We start from the raw sequence: 24,906 nt of genomic DNA on the forward strand, positions 1-24,906 counted from the left end.
AAATCATGTCATCTGTGGCAGGAGAGGAAGGGGCAGAACAGAAGATCTCTGCACAGACCTTCAGGAAGCAGAAGCCAGTTACAGTTAGGGTGTGTGTGTGTGTGTGTGAGAGAGAGACAGAGACAGAGACAGAGACAGAGACAGAGAGAGAGAGAGAGACAGAGAGAGAGAGAGAGAGAGAGAGAGAGAAGGTGGGGACTAAACCAAGCAGGACAGATGAAGCACTCTGGAGCCAACCCCACAAGATGAGCTGAGAATCCCCAAGAATGGTACAGTAGTGATCACTCTGCAGGCCAGCAGCACGGCCACCAGGGTAGGACTGAGTGACCCTTCCCATAACCCCCCACTCCAGGAAGAGCTTTTCCTACCTGGTTCCTAGTGGGAACATCGTTGATTCCTATGAGAAAGAAGCAGAGTAGGAAACATTATCAGACAGTCGATATGGCTGGACGGCATGCCCACCCACTCTGAGGTATCTACAAGCCTAGACTAGGGACCTGCCCAAGGTCAATCCACGTACCCAAAGAGACTTAGCCATACTGCCTGATGTGCTAGAGTAGTACCCCCCCCCATCCCCAAAAGGAGGCCCATGCTGCCTGGGGGAGACAAACCCACTCAGTCCTCTACTTGGGGCCTCTCTGTGCCGAAATAGCATTCTCTCTTACCTAAGGCTGCCAGGTCCTGATGAAGCAAAGATGGCGTCTCCAGGTCAATGAGTGGACAGTTCAACCCACAGGGTTCTGGATTCGGGAATGCTATTAAACAGATGGGGTTAAAAGATCCAAACATGAAAAACAATGTCTCCGCTTAATCCCTACTGGCATCCTCCTTCCCGAAGTCAGCATGCCTCTCACCAACAGCCTTCTGCCTGAGCTGGCTGCTGGGAAATAGTCAGCCATAGGCCCACGCTAGGTGGCCAAAGGACTTGGCCCTCACCTAGTCACTGAGGTCTTCCTTTTGCCCTGACCCCTCTCATCACCCAGGGCAGTAAGTAGCATGCTTAGGCTACTTCTTCCACTTACAACTTTGTGGGTTTCTGATCAAATTCATCTACAGTACTCAGAGATTCTCAGGCCGAGCTCCAAGCAATGCTGACTGAGATGATGTAGGTCAGAGACCAAAGAGCATGCAATTCAAAAACAAAACAAAACAAAACACTGCTTTTGGGGGCTGTGCTGAGATGTAATCTTGGGCCTTGTGAATGCTGGGCAAACATCGACTACTGAGCCACTGACCACTTCCTTGGTCTCAGGCTCCTAGGAGCACCCAAGAGGGGTTAAAACCTGGCAAGACACAGCCTTCTGCTTACACATGCAGCCATGGTGGGGCTCTAACCTGCCATGGGTGTATGGTGGCTCCTGTTACCCGCAACCTATTTCTACAGAAAAGGGGACAGAGGCAAGCTCCCTCATTCTCGTGACTTGCACCTGCCCCAAACAGAAGGCTTTTAGCTCGCACCTCTGGGAGCGGGAATGGCTCCCACTGCGGCGGGCACTGCGTTTCCAGCACTAACTCGGCCTTCCACCACCTGTTTGTACAGCCGAACCCCCTGTGTAAGAAGGTCATTTGCTTGAAGAATCTCCGCTGAGAACAAAAAAAAAAAAAAAAGATTCAGCACTCCTCAGTGTAGCAGACAGCCACCTATCTCTGTCTTTTCTTAGTGACTCCACACGGCTCATTCAGGAGCCCAGACCCTTGATCATGTGCCCAACTTCCTACTGGACTCCATCAGTGAGCTTTAGCTCTTTGTCCCACTGTCCACACAGTTACCATCCACACTGCTCTTTGAGTGAGGCATTCTGGGGGATGCTTTTAGCTGAGACAGGTTGATGTGGATGTCACTATTACCAACATTTCTTGTTACCTGATTCTGTTATTGAAAGCTTCCCGTATCTGGAGAATGGGTACACAAATCAGCTTTGTAGCCTATACACTTTGCCAGTCTGAAAATATAGGTCTGGTATTTCTCATGAAAATTTGGCATCCTAACTGAAGCATACATAATAATAACCATATCTGACTATAATATAATCTTAGTCTTTCAATTATACCTGAGCTATCTATCAATTGCAATATCAGTAACAGACAAACATCACCACAAGAGAATACAATCGGTAAAACATATTCAGAAAAAAAAGTCAGGGACATGTTTTTCATGAAAGAAAAAAAAAAGAAAGAAAAAGAGAGAGAGGGGGAGAGAGAGAGAAAGAAAGAAAGAAAGAAAGAAAGAAAGAAAGAAAGAAAGAAAGAAAGAAAGAAAGAAAGAAAAGAAAGCAAGCAAGCAGGTAGGCCAGCAGCCACTGTTTCCTGGCCTTCCGAGGGACAGTCACACGATGTCCCCTGTAGCTGTCTATAGGCGTCTGTCTGATCTTCATGTTTGTTACTCGCACCCAGAATCTTCAGAAGACGTAAGCCACCAGCCCATACCAAACTCAAATCTATCTGTCTTGTCTGTGGCTCCCCAGTAGCACGCCCACATCGGTTTTACACTTGGGGCGCAGCAACACCCAGAGAAACAGAGCTGTTAGTTACCCAGAGCATCGTCGTCATCAGTGGTGTCGCTTGCAAGCCGGAACAGGGTGGGCCTCAGCTTCTCACATCTTTCATACACAACCTGGGGAAACATAGCCTGGTTCACATTCTCTCACCCAGGCCCCACCCAAGTCCTCGCACGTCTCCCTCAGCAGCCTCAGAGTGTAGGTGTCTTCTGTGCTACCTCCATGACTACAGCTCTGAGGTAACATGCGTGACAGAATCAGAAAACATTAGAGGGTTTAGGGCTAGAGCTCAGTAGAGCTCTTGCCTCTCTACATACACACACACACACACACACACACACACACACACACACACGAGGGGGTTGGGGGGCACATTTGGGTTAGTCAGGAGTGCTAGTGCAGGACTGTAGCTCAGCATGTGGCCCTTCCTGGTCCAGCTGCACCTGCTTTGCCACCAACACCCTGCAGAGAATTTCCTGTCCCAACTGTCCTGATGGCTCAATCCCCTTACAACACTTGCCTGATATTCTCCACAGGATCCCGTTCCCCTCCACCGCCCCCCTCCACCCCCAAGCCATCTTCTTCACACTGGGAAGAGGAGAGAGGGAGGCTCTGGCCAGCTCGGCAGCTTCACCGCCCTCCCTCAGCTAACCCCCTCCCTCAGCCTCTCTGCAGGCTGCCTGCTTCGTTGTCCCGGCCCTTTCCTGGGCTCAACTGCCAGATGGCAGTGTCCTCTACAGGACACACTGGATTTCAATGAAATTAGAAAGCCCATCACAAAAGAACAAACAACAACAACAACCAACTTGGAACTGGGAAGACAGTCCAGGCAATAAAGTCTCACAAGACCTAAGTTTGGTCCTCAGAACCCATGCAAAAAAAGCCATGTGTCTAATAAAAACCAAACAAGACCAAAAAAAAAAAAAAAAAAAAAAAACAAAAACCCCATGTAGAAAAGCCATTGGGGGAGGTGGAGACAGGAGGCCCCCAGAGCACACTGGCTAGCCGACCTGGAGTACTTGCTAAGTTCCAGACCAATAAGAGAACCTGTCTCAAAAAAAACAAGGTAGATGGTAACTGAGGAATGACTCCTAAAGTTGACCCCTGGTCCCCACAAACATGCACACATGTGTACCTACACACACAAGAACACACATAGATAAGCATACAAATTTTGTGCCTCAAAAGAAGCTATCAAGCCAGGAGAAAGACAGCCTAGGATTGAAGTGTATAGTCTGAGAAGGAACTTGGGTCTGAAATACACATAAAGAACGCTCTAAGCAGGAGTCCTCAACCTGGGGTTCTGACCCTTTTGAGGTGGGGTGTCAAACAGCCCTTTCACAGGGGTCACCTAAGACTGTTCTGCATATCAGATATTTATATGTATGTTTATTTACATACATATATTTATATACGATTCATGACAGTAGCAAAAATACGGTCCTGAAGAAGCAATGAAAATGATTTTATGGTTGGGGTCACCACAACATGAGGAACTATATACTAAAGGGTCCCAGCATTAGGAAGGTTGAGAAACAGTGCTCTAAAGCCAGGTGTAGTGGCCCACACTTTTAATCCCAGCACTTGGAAAGTAGGGGCAGGTGTGTATGACATCTTATCTACACACTAAGTTCCAGACCAGCTAACTTGTCTCAAACCAAACAAAAACAAAACAAAAAGGCATAAGACAACCAAGGGAATGGGCAAAGCACTTGGGCAGACGTCCTCCAGAGAAGCAACAAAAGTGGTCAATAAGCCCATGAAAGAATGTAAAACAAGGGCCATTCTACTTAGAGAATAGAATAAAAGATAAATAATGTATCAGTGGCTGGTGGACATAGGAGGGAGGGAAGGAGAACAAAGGAACAGAGAAACCTGACTCTCCAGACCAGCATGGCAGCCACAGAACACATGGGTGCCATACATCATGCTTATAACGGTAGGTGCAGTCTTAGGTCACAACTGGAGATTACCTGCAGGGCCTGCTGGTCGGGCAGGGCATGACCTGGCCTTCGGTACATGCTCAGCATCTCCCGCAGCACCCTCACGTGGCTGCGGACTTCCTCTACTGCACTGACTCGCCTGGACACCTTTTCAGACTTCTCTTGTTCCTTTGAGGGAAACCAAATGGACAGAAGTAAGAGGAGTCGCCTCGGTAACTCCTAACTAAACACCAGAAAGGGAAAGGCAGTGCATGCTGGGAGTTCAGGAAGTCATGAACACTTAAGTGAGCGGAGGTGCTCGCCCAGAATTCCTGCAGATGGCAATACTGTCTCTGGACCTGGGGACTCTTCAACTGTACATTCAGACTCAATCCTTCTGGAACAGACTCCCAAACCTAACTCTGTTAACACCAAAAGCTTCGTCCCTTGGATAAAAGAAGCCGGGAAGCTCTGCAAGGAGTCTCAAATCTAATCACCATCCTGCTGGTCCCATTCAGCATGAGGAGGACATCTCTTCTCCAAGCTAGCTGTTCTTCACACCTTAACACACATCCACACACACTATCGTATCAGCCCCGTCAAATGCCAGATCTACAGCGCCAACTACAGAAATGCCTACTTCCTTGACCAAATTCTTGATCAGCCGGTTTGCAGCCTGAAGATCCTCAGGGTGGTTACTCTTGAGAAGTCTTGTCAGAAGCTGAGGAGTGAACAAGAGTGGGTAAAGCTGTAATTGTCCCCCCAGCAGAGTGGGAGCACAGTGATTCGCATGACCAATGAGGAATTAGCAGGACCAATAGCCCCACACTGGGGCTACTGTGCATTATGCTACCAACCCATACACTGGAATGTGGGTGCTGGGAGTATAGGACCTGGTTTCTCATGGGATGGAAGATGGGAGGATTATATCCCCTAAATGATATCTGGGGGTGCAATAGTAATGAGCTGGCTGGTGGGCATGGGGATAACAGAGGAAGAGAAAGGAAACATTTTCTCTCTCTCTCTTTTTTTAATACTTATTTTCTTTATATGAGTACACTGTAGCTGTCTTCAGACACACCAGAAGAGGGCATCAGATCCCATTACTGATGGATGTGAGAACCATGTGGTTATTGGGAATTGAGCTCAGGACCTCTGGAAGAGCAGTCAGTGCTCTTAACGGCTGAACCATCTCTCCAGCCCGGGAGACATTTTCAACTGAAGAGGGTACTACTTGCACAGAGTAAGCAGAAGCCAGTGGTAGTGAGAGATCCTTTGGAATACAAAGTGGCTCCACAGCAGAGAATTATCTAACTCAAAAGGCCACAAGTGGGCCTAGGAGTGTGCTTAGTTACAGGGCACCTGACTAGCACACACATTCTAGGTTCCATGCTCAGCAATGTAAAAACTATATAAATAAATGTTAGGAACACTGAGGAAGACCTGGCCACAGGCTTGAAGATGGGGTAGACTTTCACCAAAGTCTTATTTCCCATTTAGTTCCATACTGAGCATATGCCCGGCACACAGAGTCCTTCCCCAGATGTGGGAAGGCTACCATTCCTGGACGTTTCCAGGGAAACGACAATAGGCTGGGTCAGGCTTATAGGAACAAAGGATCCATGCCAACATGCACCCCTCTCCTATCCGCTACTCCCTTCCCAATTCCACATGTATACGGAACTAGATCCATCAGCCCAGCCTCCCCGACCCCAACAGGAATACAGATAAAGGACGGTGCCCAGCCTGGCATTTATTATGTGGCCACCCATAGGAGTCTAGAAGCCTGGAAGCTCTCCGCAGTCCTGGTTCCCAAAGCAGAGGACAGTCAGACTCCACATAAGCCACCAAGTCAGGGGGAGGTCCTTACCTTTGACTTCTCCTCATCAGCATCAAAGATGCTCTTCGGCCAGGGAGACGGTGGGGGCAAGATTTTATCCATCGGTAGTTTAGGATCTTGCTTTATAATTCCTAAAATACGCAATTCATGACTTACGATGTTGATATTGAAGGAATCCATCATTAGCTCTGGCTCTACCTCCCATTCCCCGGGTGACACTTTTTTTTTTTTTTACATTTATCATGGGAAAGAGGTATATCTACTCAGCAGCACACGTGGAGATCAGAGGACAGTCTGTGGGGATCAGTTCTCCTTCTACCACATGGGTTCCAGGGATTGAACTCAGGTCATCAGTCTTGGTGACAAATGTCCTTACCCACTGACCCAGCTCACACTTTAATTCTGAGGAAAAACAACCAAACCAAACTACTTACCACTTTGTCCCCCTTAGACAGTGAGACACTGTGAGAAGGGGTGGAGGTAGCCAGGCTATGCTGACACCTACAAGGGAGGTTATCGTCTCTGGGCAAACAAAGCTATTTTATACATCTGCTGTCCTTTAGTTCTTTTAATCTGACACATTAATTTTGGTCAAAAGAATAGGATCTGAGTCATACTTAGCCCTGGTGAAGATATGACATTTGAAATTGTCCGAAAGATTGTAAGATCACAGAGACACGCTATTGTTCCCTCTTTTAAAAGTTAATCCAGGGATGGGAGAGATGGCTCAGTGGTTATGAGCCCTTATTGCTCCTCCAGAGGACCGAGACTCAATTCCCAGCAACCACATGGCAGCCCATACCTGCCTGTAACTACAGATCCAAGAGATCCAATACCCTCACACAGACATACATTAAAGCAAACCACCAATGCACATAAATTATTTTTTAAAAATTAATCCAAACTGGGGGGTGGGAGGCTGGAGAGAGGGCTCAGTGGTTAGGAGTGCTGGCTGTTCCCCTAGAGGACAGGGGTCAATCAATTCTCAGCACCAACAGAACAGCTCACAACTGTCTGTAACTCCAGTTCCAGACATGTATGTAGTGTATATATATATGTGCATGTAGGCAAAATACCTTCATACATAAAATAAATAAATCTTTTTTTTTTTTTTTTAAAAAAAATGTGATTCCAAATAGGTAACTGTCAATCACCAGGATAGGAAATTGCCTCTCCAAAAGATTTAACTTCAAGAAACATGATATGCTGGGCAGTGGTGGCGCATGCCTTTAATCCCAGCACTTGGGAGGTAGAGGCAGGTGGATTTCTGAGTTCGAGGCCAGCCTGGTCTACAAAGTAAGTTCCAGGACAGCCAGGGCTACAGAGAAACCCTGTCTTAAAAAACCAAAAATAGCCGGGCGTGGTGGCGCACGCCTTTAGTCCCAGCACTCGGGAGGCAGAGGCAGGCGGATTTCTGAGTTCGAGGCCAGCCTGGTCTACAAAGTGAGTTCCAGGACAGCCAGGGCTACACAGAGAAACCCTGTCTCGAAAAACCAAAAAAAAAAAAAAAAAAAAAAACAAAAATAAAAAGAAAAGAAAAGGAAAGGAAAATGGTACACGTGAAGGCATGTTAAAACAATGGGTAGAATACAGTTCTTTTACTGAGCTATCTACCCCAGAAGAACCACCTTCCATGCAGGTCCTCGCTGCTAAGCTTGCCTACTTTTCTGAATTTACCTTGGTTTTTTGCATGTGTAACGTTTGTGCATGTTCACATGTATATAGGCATATCTGCATGCATGTGAGTGGAAGCCTAAAGCTGCTATCAGTTCACCAAGCCTAGCTGGTCAGCTTGCCCAGGAAATCCTGTTACTCTGTCCTGAGTGCTGGGTTTATAGGCAGTCACCATGCCTGTACAACTTCTATGTGAGCTCTGGGGATCTGAACTGTGGCCCTCGGCCTTGTATAGCAGGTGTTTATCGACTGAGCTATCTCCACAGCCTCAAGTTCTAACCTTAAAAGCCTTTGTGTGCCTTTCCAAAGGCATGGGAGTCTTTAGGAATTGTGACGACTCATTTCCCACCTTTTTTTTTTTTTTAAATGATTTACTTATTTTTATGTCATGTGCAGTGGCATTCTGGCTGCATGTGTGTCTGCGTGAGGATACTGGATCCCCTAGAACTGGAGTTACAGACAGCTGTAAGCCAACATCTGAGTGCTGGAAATTGAACCAAGGTCCTCTGGAAGGGCAGTCTATGCTCTTAACCACTGACACGTCTTTCCAGCCCTCTTGAAAATATATAGCGCAGGCTGGTCTTAAACTTGTGATCCTCCTGCCTCTACCCATTTCAGCAAATCCTTGGGGGTGCACCACCACAACTGGCTGTTATTCTCTTATGGAGTCTGTAACTGAACTTGAGCTATGCTGACCTCCAGCAGCAATCCTTAACAATTCTCCTTATCTCTCCTCCATAGGACAGCACACGCATCAAACCCAGCATTTAACTTGGGCCCTGGGGATTCAAACTCACATCTTCATGCTTGCACACAAACACTGTTACTCATCAAACCACCTTTCAGACTTCAGACATCATCATAAGCCCCTCCCCCTAACCGCCACTGCTATGGGCGTGCCTGCTGCTTCCTTGACTTGGAACTCGGAAGACATGACTTTCTGTCTTCCTTCTTTCCACGTTCCTCCTTCCCTGCAGCTGCTGGGATTCATAGCTGGCCCTCAGCTCTGTTGGTTTTTTTTTTCCTCTCCAACTCCAATAAAACTGTCTTCCCTTTGAAGTCTATTTTTTATCTACGAGAAAGAACTTGCAAAAGAGACCCTGATTCCCCAGTAACGACAACACTGAACATCAACAGCCTTCAAGAAACACACTTGAGATGTAACTTACTGGTAGAGAGCTTATGCAAGTACCACCTAAAATAAAATACTTCTACAGATAGAAAACATCACAAAACCCACAGAACAGTACATACACGGGCTCTGATTAAGGCTTTATATCACCTCAGGAATTCAAGAACTGACACAAAAAAATCAGGCCAAAAGGTAACTGTCCTAAGCCCTGTACTCTGTGGTGTAATGGAGCTCCCCAGAGGCTGTAGCCTGCAGCAGGGGAAAACATCGAATGCTGAACCCAGCACCTTCTTGCAAAGAGCCTGACATGAATCGAATCCAAGCACCAGGCAGATCACACAAAGATAGATGGCTATAACTCTGGTACTGACAATAATCGCAAGACACTGGCCAGCTTGCAATTTAACAACTCTTCTTGACACCACACGTTGAGAACGCAAGCCAGCGACCACTTAAGCTAAAATCTAAGGGAAGATTGGGGATTACAAGGAGCAGTGGAAAGCAGACCAGCAAGCATAGCTCAGCTACCAGGCATCCATCACGCCAGCTCTGAGAAGCTGAGGCAGGAGACCGTGAATGAAGGCCATGGGATGAGGGCACACAAGCAGAGATGAGAAAACAACTTGGGAGACTTGGTTTTCTCCTCCACCACGTGTGCTTCAGAGATGGCAAGCACCTTTACTTACTTACTGAGCCGTCTTGCCAGCTCCAGCCTCAGCGATAAAGGGGATCTTAGGCGACACAGTGCTGGCCTCCTATGCACAAAGCCTGGTCTGCTTCAGCTACATAGTGAGCTTGAGACCAGCCTAGGCCACATGAACCAACACAACACAATGAGGACAGGCGACAAGAACGCTGTGGTCAAACCTTGCTTCTTCAGCATCTGATAAGCGTCTCGGATCTTGATGTCTTCTGGAAACCAGACTGTCCAGCTAAAGAGGATTTCAATAACTCTGCCTTTAACCTTCTCCGTAGCCCAGGCCCCTAGGTACTAAAGTAAACAGAAGAATTAGAGAGCTGAAGGGACTCGGGCTAGCAGGCCAACCCCCACCCCCACCTCCCACCCAAGAGATGCTACTGAAGTTCAAGGTGGACTGGGAATGAGACACACCCAGAGGACAAATTCCCTGGCACCAGATCTCAAAGCCTCCTCTGGATTCAAGGTGATCCAGTCGGCACCACCAAGACAGAAGCTCGTCATGGAGCAGAGCCGAGCACACACAGCCGCTCGTTCCTATAGCCCAGTGGTTCTCAACCTTCCTAATGCTGAGGCCCTTTAATACAGTTCCTCAGCTCACAGTGATTCCCCAACCATAACACTGTTTCGTTGCTATCAGATACTTGTAATTTTGCCAGTGTTATGAATATAAATATCTGATAGGCGGATGGTCTTAGGTGACCCCTGTGAAGGGGTCATTTGACCCCCAAAGGAGTCGCAACCCACAAGTTGAGAGACCCACTGCTAAAGTCCCAGTAGCTAAGAGACCAAGGCAGGAGAACTGCCCCAAGTTTGAAACCAGCCTGGGTCAGGACTCAACTCAACTATAGGGTGCACGCTGGTGCCAGTGGCATGTGAGTGACATAGCTTAAGACCAATGTCAGGAATAAAGGTGCAGCAGACAAGGCAAAAGGCAGCCTGAAACTTAAGTCACACCTGGCTATCACTCCATCATCTCTCCTAGGAAACCTGGACCTCATGCTCCAGTCTCTCACCTCCCGCAGGCTGCAAGGCCCACCAGCAGTTGCTACCACTTTCAAGGAAAAAAAAAAAAAACCTGCTAACACTGGAGGGACAGGGGTCAACTATGAATGTGACTCTTTCAGACACTGGCAAGGTGACAGCTTTTGGACAAAGGGCCCCTGCCCCCGACAGGTAGACAGGTTCTGCCCACCTGCCTCTCACCTGCAGGGTGATAAAGTCTGAAGGTGGAGCACAGGTGCAACATGGTGGGCAGGCCATGTCCAGACACTCACCTTGGGGGACAATACTTTGATCAGCTCGTTCAGGAAGCGGAACTTGGCCACTTCACTGTGGAACTTCTCCCCACAGTGGTTCATGCATATCTCCAGCACCTGCAGACAAGGGCCCCGTGAGGGAAAGCCAGCACTCCGAGCTTGCCTTGAAGCTCGACAGGCTGACCTGGAGGCTTACAGGCCTCAGCTGCTGATGTGCAGAGCCATAGTTAACTTTCCCTCAAGTCCTTTCTCACTCGAGTCCCCTGGCCTTTAGGAGAAAGCAAACCACACTGGGCTGGGCTGGGCTGGGCTGGGCTGGGCTGGGCTGGGCTGGGCTGGGCTGGGCTGGGCTCTGGCTCAGCTGGTAGTCTTTAATAGCATGCTTGAGGCCCTCGGTTCCGAGCAGCATACTGAGTGGGTGTGCACACCTGGAATCCCAGTACTAGGTAAGTAGGCAGCAGAATGAGTTGTTGAAATTTATCCTTAGATACTTGACAGAGTTCAAAGCTAGCCTGGGCTACATGAGCTGCTATATCAAGAGACATACGATAATGGGGCTGGAGATAGCATAGCAGTTAATACTGGCTGCCTTCCAGAGGACCTGAGTTCAACTCTCAGCGCACACACACTGTACTATACAACCATCTGCAACTCTAGTTCTAGGAGAGCTGACACCGTCTTCTGGCCTCCCTAGGCACCACCCTACACACATGTGATATACATACATATATGCACACAGAAAAAACACTGATATGCATAAAATAAATAGTGAACCAAAAACAATGTCCAGATGTGGTGGTGCACACCTTTATCCTCAGCAGACCCTGGTGGGTCTCTGAGTTCCAGGACAGCCTGGTCCACCTAGTGAGTTCCAGGCCGGAAGGGGCTACACAGTGAGATCCTGTCTTAAAACAACAGCATCCTCAGTTTAGAAGTGCCATTTCTGGGTCCAGAAGCTCAGTGGGGTGCTTAGATGACTCTCTGGGGAAGTGACACTGGCCCGAGTGTCTGTCCCACCCCAGCAATAGAAACCTGGCACACAGTGCCTAAGAACTGCTTGCTCCACCAGCCCTGGCATCCAAAGGCAAACTGGGACTGCATTCCTGAGCCCAAACTAGTTTCTCTTTTCCTTTTTCTTTCCCTTTTTTGGAGACAGGATCTCTCTATTATGTCGCCCTAACTGTCCTGACCTCGATACTTAGACCAGGCTAACGTCAAACATTAAGATCAGCCTACCTCGCAAAGGCTGAGATTTAAAAGGCATAAATCACCATGCCCAGCCCACAGTGATTTTTCTTTTTTTTTTAAACAAATAAATTTTTTTAAGGATTTATTTATTATTATATCTAAATACACTGTAGCTGTCTTCAGACACCCCAGAAGAGGGCGTCAGATCTCATTACGGATGGTCGTGAGCCACCATGTGGTTGTTGGGATTTGAACTCAGGACCTTCGGAAGAGCAGTTGGTGCTCTTAACCACTGAGCAATCTCTCCAGCCCATAATTTTTCAACATATCAAATAAGTCTGTTTTTGAGACAGAGCTTCATTTCAAAGCCCTGGCTGACCTAGAATTCTTGCTCAGTCTAGTCTCAAGCATACAGCGATCCCTTTGCTCTGCCTCTGGAATGCTGGAATTACACAGGCCTCAACCACCACCAATATTTCCCCAGGCTGATCTCTAACTAGGATCTTCCTGCCTTAACCTCCCAAGTGCTGGAATTACACATCCAGCCCCCAACTTGTTTTAAAGATAGTAAGAGGCCTATTTTCAATTCTAGAAATAGGAAATACTACATTAGAAGAAGGGAGTGGTGCTAGAGAGAAGGTTCAGTGCTCCTCTTGCTGAGGACCCAGGTTCAATTCCCAGCACCCACATGGTGGTTTACAGCTTCAGGTACAGGGGGACCCTGCATCTTCTTGGGTCTCTATGGGCACCAGGCATGCATACAATGCACATATTTACATGCAGACAAAACCACTCACACACATGAAAGTACACCTTCTTTTCTTTAAAGTGTTTCCACCAATATATACATATTCAAAGAATTCATATTAAAATCTAGACTTTCTGAGTTCTTTTGGGAATGGTAAAGTCCCAAAAACACTGGACCAAACTGAGGCAGCCGCTGCCTGTGCAGACAATGCCCAATTGCTCCTCCAGCCCCATCTGTGTTCCCTCTGTTGGTTGCCAGCCCTGATCCTAGCTGGGGAAGCAAATGAAAGTACGTTCCTTTCCTTCTCCCACAGCAGGTTCCGTGCTGTCTCAGTAACTCCCTGGGAAGTCCCCGAGCCTGTCGTCAATGCCTTGAAAGGAGAACTTGTCCGGTGACCTCAGTGTTCTTTCTGGAGTTGAATATGTGGGCTGAGTGGCCAGCCAAACTCACCGTCAGGGCATAAAGGGCTTCCTTCTCCTGTGGAGACTGGATCTTGTGGGCCAGGAGCCAGGGTGCATGTGTCGGGCTGAAGAAAAATCAAAACAGACCGGAATTCTGGGTGGGGTGAACAACCTAAGCAGTCTAGCGGCAGACACTCACTCCATGCTATCGATCTTTCAGAAAGGTGTCGCAAAGCAGAAGAGGGCACACCTGGCAGAGCACAGGCACACACCCGTGAGACACTGAGGCCCTCCCAGCCTAGCTCTGTCTAATAGTACTTGGTGCCAGCCTCTGCCCCGGCCACGGCATACTCCCGTTGGCCACTCCCAGGACCCCTGGCCAGGCAGTCAGAGCTCAGAGCAGCACAGACCCCATCCATCCCATGACAACCACTTAGTGAACATTAGAGCAGGAGGAGTGAGAGCTTGACAAACAGCTGACTATGTGGCACCATGTAGGTGAACATCGGGTGAATGACTAGTTCTCATTCCCTTTGCAGGGGCTTTGGAAATGCATTCAACCAAACCTTGCTCTGAGGTGGAGACATGATTCAGGGCTAGAGCAAATGCTTAACATGCTTAAAGCCCTGGGTCCAATGCCCATCACTGCAAAAATAGAATGAAATAGAAGCCTTGCCCTCCTTTTCCTACATAAAATAGTGTACTTAAATCATAATGAATAGAGGGCTAGGAGACGGACCAGCAGTTGAACACATGGTATGAATGCAGAGGACCTTGACTCAGTTCCGAGCACCTACACGGCAGCTCACAACCATCCTCAGAACTCCAGTCCAGGGGTCTGATGTCTTCTAGTCTTTGTAGGCATCAGGCATGCATGCAGTACATTGACATACATGCCAACAAACTGCACATACATTTAAATACATCTTTTTACATTTTTTAAATCATAGCTAATACATCAGTGTTTTTTGTCACTAGAAAACCTAGTTCCATTTGTGTTTTATAACATTAACACAATTTACCAAAAAAAAAAAAAAAAGTTTTAGGGGGCTGGAAGGATGGCTCAGCGGTTCAAAGCACTGACTGCTCTTCCAGAGGTCCTGAGTTCAAATCCCAGCAACCACATGGTGGCTCACAACCTTCTGTAATAGGATCTGATATCCTCTTCTGGTGTGTCTGAAGACAGCTAGATTGTACTTATATATAATAAATAAATAAATAAATCTTTTTTAAAAAAAAGTCAGTCATGGCATAGCATGCCTTTAATCCCAACATTCAGGAGGCAGAGGCAGGAGAATCTCTGTGAGTTCAAGGCCAGCATGATCTACATACAGAGCCCTAGGGCAGTCAGGACTATGTAGAAACAAATAAACAAACAAAACACAAATAAAAAAGCAACTGCTATAAAAGAAGTTGGTTTTAAATATAATAACAATAATAATAGACACCATACCATAGAGGAAAGAAAAGAGTGAAATGAGCTCCAGCTACGGTCCCCCGGAGTGGAGACAAGGGTCAGAGTTCTGCCTCCTGCCTCAAAGTCAAGTGTGTCTGTAAAGGAGCTTACTTACCCACTGGGGTCGGTGTTCACCTGCTCACAGAACTTCTGGATGGCTGACCAATCCTGCTCCGCCATGCTTGGGTCTGTGGCTTTGTCTGCCAAGGAATCGACAACAAAGTTAAAGAAAGCTTAACAAAAGAAATGTGTGCCTTCTGGATAGGCTGGGACATCCTACACTAGAGGTCAGAGAGGTGGACAGGCAGCTGCAAGGGGCAGGGACGATGTCTGTGTTGTTCACTATAGTCAAGTACCACACACCAGAAATGTTATGCCCTTACTGTAGATACGCTGAGTGCATAAATGAGAGAATTAATTGGCAAGCGCACTGCCATTTCTAGAGCCAAAGTTGGTCTGTGTGCCTTCTTGCCAGGGTCAAGATCACCCACCTAGCTTTGGCATGTGGTTGACTTGGGTAGCAGCCACCTTCCACAACAGCAAGACAATTGCCTGCTGCAGGAAGACTTTGGTTTTGGTTCCAGCATTTCCTACAACATTCCTGGCCCTGGCTTGTCCACCCTTGTCCTGGCCGTGAAGATCTATTCTCAGGGGTGAAACCTGATGTCATTATTCCTCTCGCCTAGAGGTCTTTTCCTTTTCCCAGAGGCCTACTCACTCTTCCAGCCTCCTCAGGGGGCCAGTGAGACAGCTCAGTGGGTAAAGGTGCTTTGCCACCAGGCTCAATGACTCGAGTCGGCCCAATGGTGGAAGGAAAGAACTCCAAAACCTTCAGAAGTTTCACTGTGCACTGTAGTTTGAGGCAAACACACACACACACACACCACTTAAAATATAATTTAATAAAATGTTTAGAAAGACTTATCAGAATTCCTACTGCAGAAAATTCCCCCCTCTCCCACTGTGGTATCAAGTCTCCACCCTACTGACTACAAGGGGCTCCATCCTCAACCTAAAGTCAACTTAGTGCTTTCCACAGTGGTCACATTCATGTCATGAGGAGGTCATGTGAGACTCAAAGGGCTTATCTATGGACTTCACCCTAAACAAAGAGAACGTGACTTTTGTCAGCTCCCTCATCACAATGTCCCCTCACTCAGGACTCTGTCTGGCAGGACCCTAGCTGCCAATCACAGTTCAAACGCAACCCTTTCCTACAGACTTGATAGCTGGGGTGGAGCTCAGATGTACAGCACTTGCCTAGGATAAAAGCCCTGGTTCCAACCCCGGTACCATAAAAGTAAAATTAAAAGAAAAAAGATTTCCTTCATCTTTTTCTCTCCCACCACACAAAACAGATGATACCGCTGAAATCTTCTCTCTTTCCTTTCTGACAGGGCCTCACTACTTTGCCTAGGCTGGATCCCAAGTCCCAGGCCTCAACTCCAACAGCAGGAGCAGGCTGCCATTTTCACACCATCCCATTCCATCCACTGCTCTGTGGTGGTGATCTCTAAGTCTTCCTGAAATAAACACAGCCATCAATTAATGTCCTCGAACTCTCTGAATCTGATCCAATTATAAAAAAAGGAATATCGTATTTTCCTCGTGGGACTGACGTGTGGTTTAGGGAGGGTGTGTCTAAAGTACCAGCACAAAGTGATCAATAATTACTTAATTCTCAATAGTCTCCACCTTTTCCCATAAAATCCACGCACATGCCTTATTGTGCCTAAAGTGATTAAAACCCTTGAAGACAGATGCTACATCATTCCTCTAGTACTTAGCAGAGACATGAAATATAGACATTCCCAGACTAACCGTTAAGTGACTTCCCACTAAGGCTGTCCTAATTAACTTTATATATAACCCAAAATGTGTAAGTTGATGACTGGTGAGATGGCTCAGCTGGTAAAGACACCTGCCGCCAAGCCTGGCAACCTGAGTATGGTCCCAAGGGCCCACATGGTGGAGGAAGAACTGAGTCCAACACACACCCACACATCCATATACAAAAGTAAAACGTACTAGGTGCTGGAGAGATGGCTCAGTGTTTAGGAGTGTGTGCTGCTCTTGCAGAGGACCTGAGTTCAATTCCCAGCACCCATACTAGGAGGCTCACAAGTACCTGAAACTCCAGTTTCAGGGGATCTAACGCTCTCTTCTGGCTTCCTGTGGTACTTACAGTGGCATACCCACACAGAGGCATAATTTAAAAATAAAAAATAACAATAAAGTGTAATAACTTTTTAAATTGTAAGACTTGGAGCTGAAGGGATGACTTGGTGGTTAAGAGCCTGTGGTGAATCCAGAGGACCCTAGTTCATGGGTTCCCAACACCCATGTTGGGCCATCCCTAAGTCCAGAGCCAGGGATCTCAGTACCCTTTTTTGGCCTCCTCTAGCACCAGCACTAACTTGTACAAACACACATACCCAAAACGTAAAAAGAAAAATAAATCTTAAAAGAATAAACCAAGTTGCCTAGTTATTCTAAGTCGGGACCATCTGGAGCTATTTCAATAAATCATTTAACACAGTGATTCTCGGACTCGGTGCCTGAATCACCGAAGAGTGATTGATTCGCCATTTAAGTTTCAGCTTTAGAACACAAGGTCACACCTCAGAGGAATTTAGACCTGGAAGGAAAGAAAGGACTAGCAGAGCCAGCCCAGGGTTCAGAATCCAGCCTTCCCCTTCCTCCCTGTCTGAAGGATACCTGGGGAGGAAGGGGGGTTCCACCGAGGCAGAGAAAGTTAGAAACCCTTAACAAGGGAAGCAACCAAGGCGCCACAAGACCTAAGAGGTTGTGTCTTTATCTGCTAGATTCTGAGTGAGGATTCATTCAAGGGTTGCTATGACCCCCGAACTGCTGTCACCTCTATTGTTTCTTTCTCTGGCTGCTAGCTAAACAAGACACCATGCCAAAGTCCTCGGAAGGACGGACAGCAGTGTTATCGTTTTACCCTTTACAGCTGAGGAGACTCTGTCCCAGGCACAGAGCAAGAAAACTGTACAAACAAAAGTTAGGCACCAGGTCAGCCTAGCCAAGTCCTGGTGGGAAGGTTTGGATTCTTGACATAGGTGGGGCAGGGTCCCAGGAGAAGTTTGACTCCCCCGAGGCAGGAATGAAGTAATTATCACCTTCACTTGCCCAGGCACCAGAACACTGCTGCACAGATAAGCACTTAAAGACAGAGTGAATCATCTATCTGCTGTGCGGGGCTGGCCTAGCTGCCCGGCCCATGGTGGCCGCCAGAGGGTGGCAATTTTAGTTCTGATCTACTCTGGCCTCTGAACACATAATCCCTGACTGTCCAAGCTATTTCAGAGGTCTCAGGCAGCCACAGAGAAAATGACCCCCAGGGGACCCGGCAACTGGGTCTGACTGGTAAGAACAGCTGCCAGGATCTGTCTGACACAAATCTGAATCAGATAGGAGCTGGGAGGGGGAGCAAAAGGGTAACAGCCAGCAAGACCCTCCCTCCAAGGACCCCTTCTTTGTTTGTGACTGTCACAGTCCTCAGGGCAGTGAGAATGGACAACCAGGCTCCTTACTGAGGCTGACCTTAGAAGGGACAAGCAGAATCCAAGAATTAACAACGTTGTAACCTATTTGCTTTACAAAAGGTGTTCCTAAGATTTACTGCAAACCTGTTCCTGTTCTGCCCTGGGTCAAAGGTATTAAGACAGCAGCGGAAGAGTCCAGCTGCCAGTGAAATGGCTCCCGGAGTGACCAGTGGGGAAGCCAAATCATCTCAGCCAGCTGCCAACCAATCGCCAGGGTCATTCTGAGGGTGCTTGGTCATGATGTCAGAGTGTGATGGCAAGGAGGAGCCTGGAGGTTGGACCAGCTGCCCCCTCAGGAGCCCAGTTCAATTCTCCAGCAGTGCTGACTTCACAAGGAATCTTTCCCTAGGGCAACAAACCGAGGCCCTACAGCCCATCAATTATCCACTACAGCCTACGGGGGGGGGGGGGGGGGGGGGGGGGGAAACCTGCCAGGACCTGCCTGAAGGCTGTAAGCTGGCCTGCAGGCCAGGAGAGCAGCTCAGCTCTAGATTTCGAAATCTAAGTAGACTGCAATCCAGAGCTCCAGGGGTGGAGTACAAGTGGGGTTGGAAGGATGACAAGCAAGACAGGAAGACACCTAGGAGCAAGTCCAGGTGGAAGGAAGAATGAGGCGAGCCATTTACCACTTCATTTTACTAGACCAGAGTTCGAATCCACAGTCAGAGACTAAAGTGACCACACCCCCTGAAAAACAGCCCAATCCTGGCAACATTTGAAGACACCCCTCCCCCAACCTCCACAGGGAGACAGCTAACTGGATTACACTACACTCACACTAGCGCTCAACGCTCTTCATTAGCAAGACAGAGGGCAATGTTATATATGCAGTCACATGGAACAGGGTTAAATAACACTAGCTGACACGGTGTTAATTTGAATCCCAGCTCTCAAGAGGCTGAGACAGGAGGATTGCCACAATTTCAAGACCACCTTGCGTTAAATACCCGGCCAGCCCAGGCTGCATAGCAAGACCATGTAAAAACCAAAAACCAAAGAAACAAACAAACCCCAGGCAGGAGAGATGGTTGGGTATATAAAGGCCCTTGCCACCAGTTCCCCAGGACCTACATGGTAGAGGGACCGATGTGTATACAAATAAAAAAAAAAAAACACAATAAAATGAATTATTTTCTTAAGACAAAGTTTCTCTGTGTAGCCCTGGCTGTCCTGGAACTCACAGTGTAGACCAGGCTGGCCTAGAACTCAGAGATCCACCTGCCTCTGCCTCTTGAGTGCTGGGATGAAAGGCTTGCGCCACCCAGCTTTTCGGAGGGCACAGCTGTTGTCTTTGTATGTTTCGGTAACAGCTTCCTCATGCCGCTTTGGGGAACTATCCCTTCTCAAACCAAAGTCTGAAGTTCACCTAGGACTCATCACTGCCCTCTTCCACCCCTCTGGTCTGGTAATCGTCCTGTGACATCCTCTTGGTCATCCAGATCTCAAGATCACGGTTACTTTTGAAAGTCATGGTGAAATGAGACAATTCTGCAGTGAATGAGGCAGGGAGCAGAGGCCCGAGCAAATCCAAGGAACAAAACCTCAGTGGCAGGGCGGAGCCCGCTCCCACTCTGAGCCTGTCTTTCTTTCTATCTGGGTTTCAGCCTCTGTAACTGGCATCTTAGGCCTGAATGTGGTAGGCTATGCTATGCATTACTGGACATTTAAGTTCATCTTAGCCTCCACCCATTAGATGCCAATTATACACCTAACCTTGCCAGTCCTGACACCTCAAGGTGCCTCCAGACATGTCCAGCTTCTCAGGATGTGGGGACAATCAGAAGCCCCCTCTGCTTGTCCATCCCCATTTCCCCTCTCAGTTGGGATGTGTAGAGCAGGGGCTGGGGACTTGGCTAGTGCTTATTGCACAGGTGTGACTGCCTGAATTCAGATCCCCAGCAACCACATAAAAAGGCAGACATGACTACACACATCTGTAATCTCAGGAGCAGAGGGCAGAGACAGGCAGACCTCAGGGGCTCACCCCAGTTAGCCCGACAAGGCAAACCAGAGAGCTTCATGTTCAAAGTGAGACCTTCCACAAGTATCAGCACAGCCGTGTTGTGTGTGTGTGTGTGTGTGTGCGCGCGCGCGTGTACATATGTAGGGACAAGAGCTGGAGCAGTTTGTGGCATGGCCAGGCAGGTGTGTCACTGAGAAGCAGGATGTAGCAAGGGTCTCGACAAGATGGAAACAAAGCCACTGGCAGATGTTAACCTCTACCTTCTCCTTAGAGTTGTTGGCAGGATAAAAATGTTAATACATTTTTATAAAAGTGGATTGTTTTGTTGTTGTTGTTTGTTAGATGGGGATTCTTGGTACAGCCCTGGCTGTCTTGGAACTCCCTCTGTAGACCAGGCTGGCTTTGAACTTAGAGATCAGCCTGCCTATTGGTTCCCAAATTGGGAATTAAAGGCCTGTGTGCCACCACACTCAGCTACTACGCAATTTTATAAAATTCTTAAAATAGTGCCTTATTATAATGTATAGTAAGTGCCTGATAAACTGAATTATGGAAAGAAAGAAAGAAAGAAAGAAAGAAAGAAAGAAAGAAAGACAGACAGACAGGCTCAGAGTGGGAGCGGGCTCCGTCCTGCCACTGAGGTTTTGTTCCTTGGATTTGCTCGGGCCTCTGCTCCCTGCCTCATTCACTGCAGAAACGTCTCCTTTCACCATGACTCCCAGCACTTGGGAGGCAGAGGCAGGCGGATTTCTGAGTTCGAGGCCAGCCTGGTCTACAAAGTGAGTGCCAGGACAGCCAGGGCTACACAGAGAANCCAGCCTGGTCTACAAAGTGAGTGCCAGGACAGCCAGGGCTACACAGAGAATCCCTGTCTCGAAAAACCAAAAAAAAAAAAAAAAAAAAAAAATCACCATGACTTTCAAAAGTTACTCTTCTGTGCTGGCCGGCTGTGCACCTGGGCTTCACGTTTTGATTTTCTTCCTGCACTCCTGAACTTCCTTCCCCACCTTCCTCAAGCCCAAGGCAGTGAAAGGAACCTACTAGTTTGCATGTGCAACCACCTTCATCTCCTTCCCCAGGCAAGCACCCAGGCAAGCAGCTCTTCCCCTCTGCAGGCCACACCCTGACCCGACAACTTCCCATTCAGACTCCTTGGGGCTCTAAAAGCCCCTGCGCAGTGACTAAACACAGGCCTTAGAATCCAACAAGGGGGGGTTCCCCTTAGGAGCTACATAGAAGGCTCATGTGCCCTCTCCATTATTCTCAAATCCCCGCTGGATGTCCCCGCCTTCCTCTCACAGCCGAGCACAGGAAAAGGATCTTTTTCACTCCCTCCCTACAGACTGTCCCACTGTCCTCCAACATACCTCTTAGAAAGTAGTTGTCACCTTTGAAAAACTCAAGGGATGCTACAATCAAAGGTTCGTTCTAGGGGGTGGTGATACACACTTTTACTCCCAGCACTAAGGAAGCAGAAGCAGGCAGATCTCTGTGAGTTTGAGGTCAGCCTCGTCTAGGGTGAATTCCGGACAGCCAGGGCTGCAGAGAAAGCCAAGTCCTTGCAAAGCCTCGGTTGCAGACAGGCTCTTATATATCCACTAGCAGCTGCTGGCTCTTACCCTACCCACCACACACTTTTGCACCCAACCCCAATTCAAGCCTGCTGTTCGCCACCACTTCACAAGCCTTCTGTTTCCACCATTTTCCTCAAAGGCCAGATTCCCCTCCCTCCAGTCTCCATTTTGAAGCAGCTATTGGCCACACCCCCCTCCGTGGTTCTTCCCAGAACAGCTTTCCCTGTCTACTTCTGAACCTTTGGGATACTCTAGTCCCATCTGCCTGGGAAATACCTCCTTGTTCCAGCTCCAAAGCTCTGTTCTACACACCCACGGAAGACTGGCTCCCAAAACCACCCTCTAGCTCCTACCCTCCCTGGATGCTCAGAGCTCTTCCTAACTGCCTGGCAAGAACTTCGAACTTCATGACACAACTGCTCCTCCACACAGGTGGGGGCGGAGGGGGGAAGCATCTACCACAATTACTTTTGATCCCTGAAACCAAGGATCCTTTGCACACTCATCTCCTGAGTCCATCTATGCACCGGGAAGGAAGACTATGTGGGTGATGGTAGTCCTTTCTGGGTTTTGTTTAAAGTTTTACTGTTGTTGTTGTTGTTTGGTTTTTGTCTGTATAGTTGGTTTTGTTTTGTTTTTTTTCCTAGACAGGATCTTACTATGTAGCTCTAGCTGTCCTGAAACTCACTCTGTAGGCCAAGCTGGCTTCTCCCTCACAAGTGCTGGAATTGGACTAGTGTGCACTGCTACAGCCCGGCTCCAGGTCTTTAATTAAAGTAATGCACATGCACGTGTACTTACATTAAACCCTGCTGATGGGTTCAGATAATCCTTTCTACTCCTGATCCCCACTCCCTTCATTCCTATGGTAACCACCATCACCCCACCCCACCCCCACCCCAGCTATCTAAAGACCTTCTATATCTACTCCAAGTCTGAAGTCTCACCCTCAACCAACTCACCAGGTAGAACTGCATGTGGTGCTTTCAATAGAAGCGAAGCTGTCTCCAACAGCTTCTCCTACATGTTGAAATAGAAAGTTATAGGCCTGCAATGACTCAGAAGATAAAGGTGCCTGTGACCAAGCCTTGTGGCCTGAGTTCGAGCCCTGGAACCCACAGAAGAGCCTAAGGAGAGAAACAACACCCTGACCCCTTCCCCAGTTGTTCTCTGTTCTCCACCAGCCAGGAGCAGCATGCCCCACCCCAAATACACAACATGTAATAAAAATGTTTAAATAATGCAGTCCCTTCTGCGGCGCTCACGCATCTTACTTCCATTAGCAAATTAGTCTGAGGTCTCTTTTCTGGATTCTCTGAGCTTTAAGCTTTGCACTCCCGGCCAACAGGCCTACTTGCTCCCAGAATGTTGTACATTCTCATCCTGAGTTTTTGCAGTTTCCTGTCTGGAATATGGCCTCCTCCATTGTCCACACACTGTTTACCAGCTATGACAAGCCCCAGGTAAACAAAACAGCCCCTAACTACGTTCAACAAGCGCCCCTCCTCCAGCTTCTGTTGAGAAGGTGCTGTTCTGGTGGCCAGTAGCCAATGAACATGTCTTTGTGAGCAATGTCCCAGTGTTACCATCTCAGTGCACCCAGCACGTAGTGGAGCCCACCCAAGGGGTGGATTCTTTATTCTCTCTGAACCTCAATTCCTCAGATAAAGAGAGAACCTTTAGAACCGCACCCCCAGGGATCACCGTTAAGCTAGGACAAGGAACAATTAAGTCTGGCCAGAGTAAACATGCACCGAGGCATAAAAGCTGGTTTTGCTCTTAAAGGTAGCAGCCACTTAAGCTCTTAGACTCAATGATCTGCAAAAAAGCTGCGTCGCCCGCACAGGTTAGTAAACCCAGGTACTCTCGGTCTGCGACCAGACTAACAATGGCTGAAACGCTTTCTGCACAGTGCTTGGCACAAGAGATCGCTAAGCATTCGCGCTCCGGCTGTTAAGTGGTGCCGCCGGGCCACTGAGCCGTGGCGTGGTCTGAGGTCCCCAGAATCCCCTGGGTGAGTCTAGAGGCCCCCTCCCGCCGCGGAGGACAACCAGGGCGGCGGGAAGCAGGATCACGTGTGGCGCGATGCTACTCACTGAGCCACAGCTCCAGCGCCGCCGCTGCCCCAGGGCCGCCCTCCGCCGACTCGGTCCCTGCCGGGGATCCGGTCCCCGCTGCCACTGCCGTCGCTGCCATCTGCCCAGCCCAGCGCTGCGGCCGCAGTCACTCCTGCCCAAAAGCTGCAGCCACCGCCGCCGCCTAGCCTTCGCTCCAGCTGCCGACGCGGCAGACACTGAGAGGCACGTGACGGGGCGGGCCCTATTGGACACGCCCATTTCTGGGCCCTGTCCCGCCCCCATGCACCTCCTCCCGGCCTCCTCCAATTCACTAGGTCTTTTTGTGTGTGTGTGTGTGTGTGTGTGTGTGTGTGTGTGTGTGTGTGTGTGTGTGCAAGACCACTTGAAAGGTCAAAAGTCAAGCTAGTTAGGTATTGATTGTCCCCTCTTCTTCAGAAGCAGGGTTCCCAGAAAAGATACTTGACGCCTGGCTAAATCTGAATTTCAGATAAAGAATCATTCTTTCAGCATTTTTATTAAGGTCTTCTCAGAGTGTCTTCCATTCGGGGTTCTGACACACTTTTTTTTTAATGACACATTACATCATAATTCATAAAACACTTATTTTTATGAAAAGATAGTTTTCTCAAAAACAGGTCAGAGGCAGGCGGATTTCTGAGTTCGAGGCCAGCCTGGTCTACAAAGTGAGTTCCAGGACAGCCAAAGCTACACAGAGAAACCCTGTCTCGAACACCTGCCCCCCACCCCCCCAAAGAAAAAAGAAATAAAAAACAGGTCGTGATTCTCATACCCTAAGAAGTGAACACACAGGCGGGCGTGGTGGCGCACGCCTTTAATCCCAGCACTCGGGAGGCAGAGGCAGGCGGATTTCTGAGTTCGAGGCCAGCCTGGTCTACAAAGTGAGTGC

The 24,906-nt window shown here is 48.3% G+C and overlaps 1 protein-coding gene across 1 annotated transcript in view; it reads right to left on the reverse strand.

The window, feature by feature from the left end:
* Positions 1-24,227, reverse strand: part of Gga2 (golgi associated, gamma adaptin ear containing, ARF binding protein 2) — a 32,862-nt gene extending 8,635 nt beyond the window's left edge. The window contains exons 1-12 of the mRNA XM_021167457.1: positions 24,018-24,227; positions 14,931-15,015; positions 13,409-13,484; positions 11,041-11,139; positions 9,934-10,057; positions 6,291-6,391; positions 5,061-5,141; positions 4,472-4,609; positions 2,533-2,614; positions 1,459-1,584; positions 666-755; positions 369-397 (exon numbers count right to left, since the gene is read on the reverse strand). Coding sequence (XP_021023116.1) covers positions 369-397; positions 666-755; positions 1,459-1,584; positions 2,533-2,614; positions 4,472-4,609; positions 5,061-5,141; positions 6,291-6,391; positions 9,934-10,057; positions 11,041-11,139; positions 13,409-13,484; positions 14,931-15,015; positions 24,018-24,117 — 1,131 coding nt within the window. The 5' untranslated portion in view covers positions 24,118-24,227. The remainder of the gene's footprint in view (positions 1-368; positions 398-665; positions 756-1,458; positions 1,585-2,532; positions 2,615-4,471; positions 4,610-5,060; positions 5,142-6,290; positions 6,392-9,933; positions 10,058-11,040; positions 11,140-13,408; positions 13,485-14,930; positions 15,016-24,017) is intronic.
* Positions 24,228-24,906: the final 679 nt, after the last annotated feature.

This window comes from Mus caroli, chromosome 7 (genome assembly GCF_900094665.2).
Source record: "Mus caroli chromosome 7, CAROLI_EIJ_v1.1, whole genome shotgun sequence".
Lineage (NCBI taxonomy): Eukaryota > Metazoa > Chordata > Mammalia > Rodentia > Muridae > Mus > Mus caroli.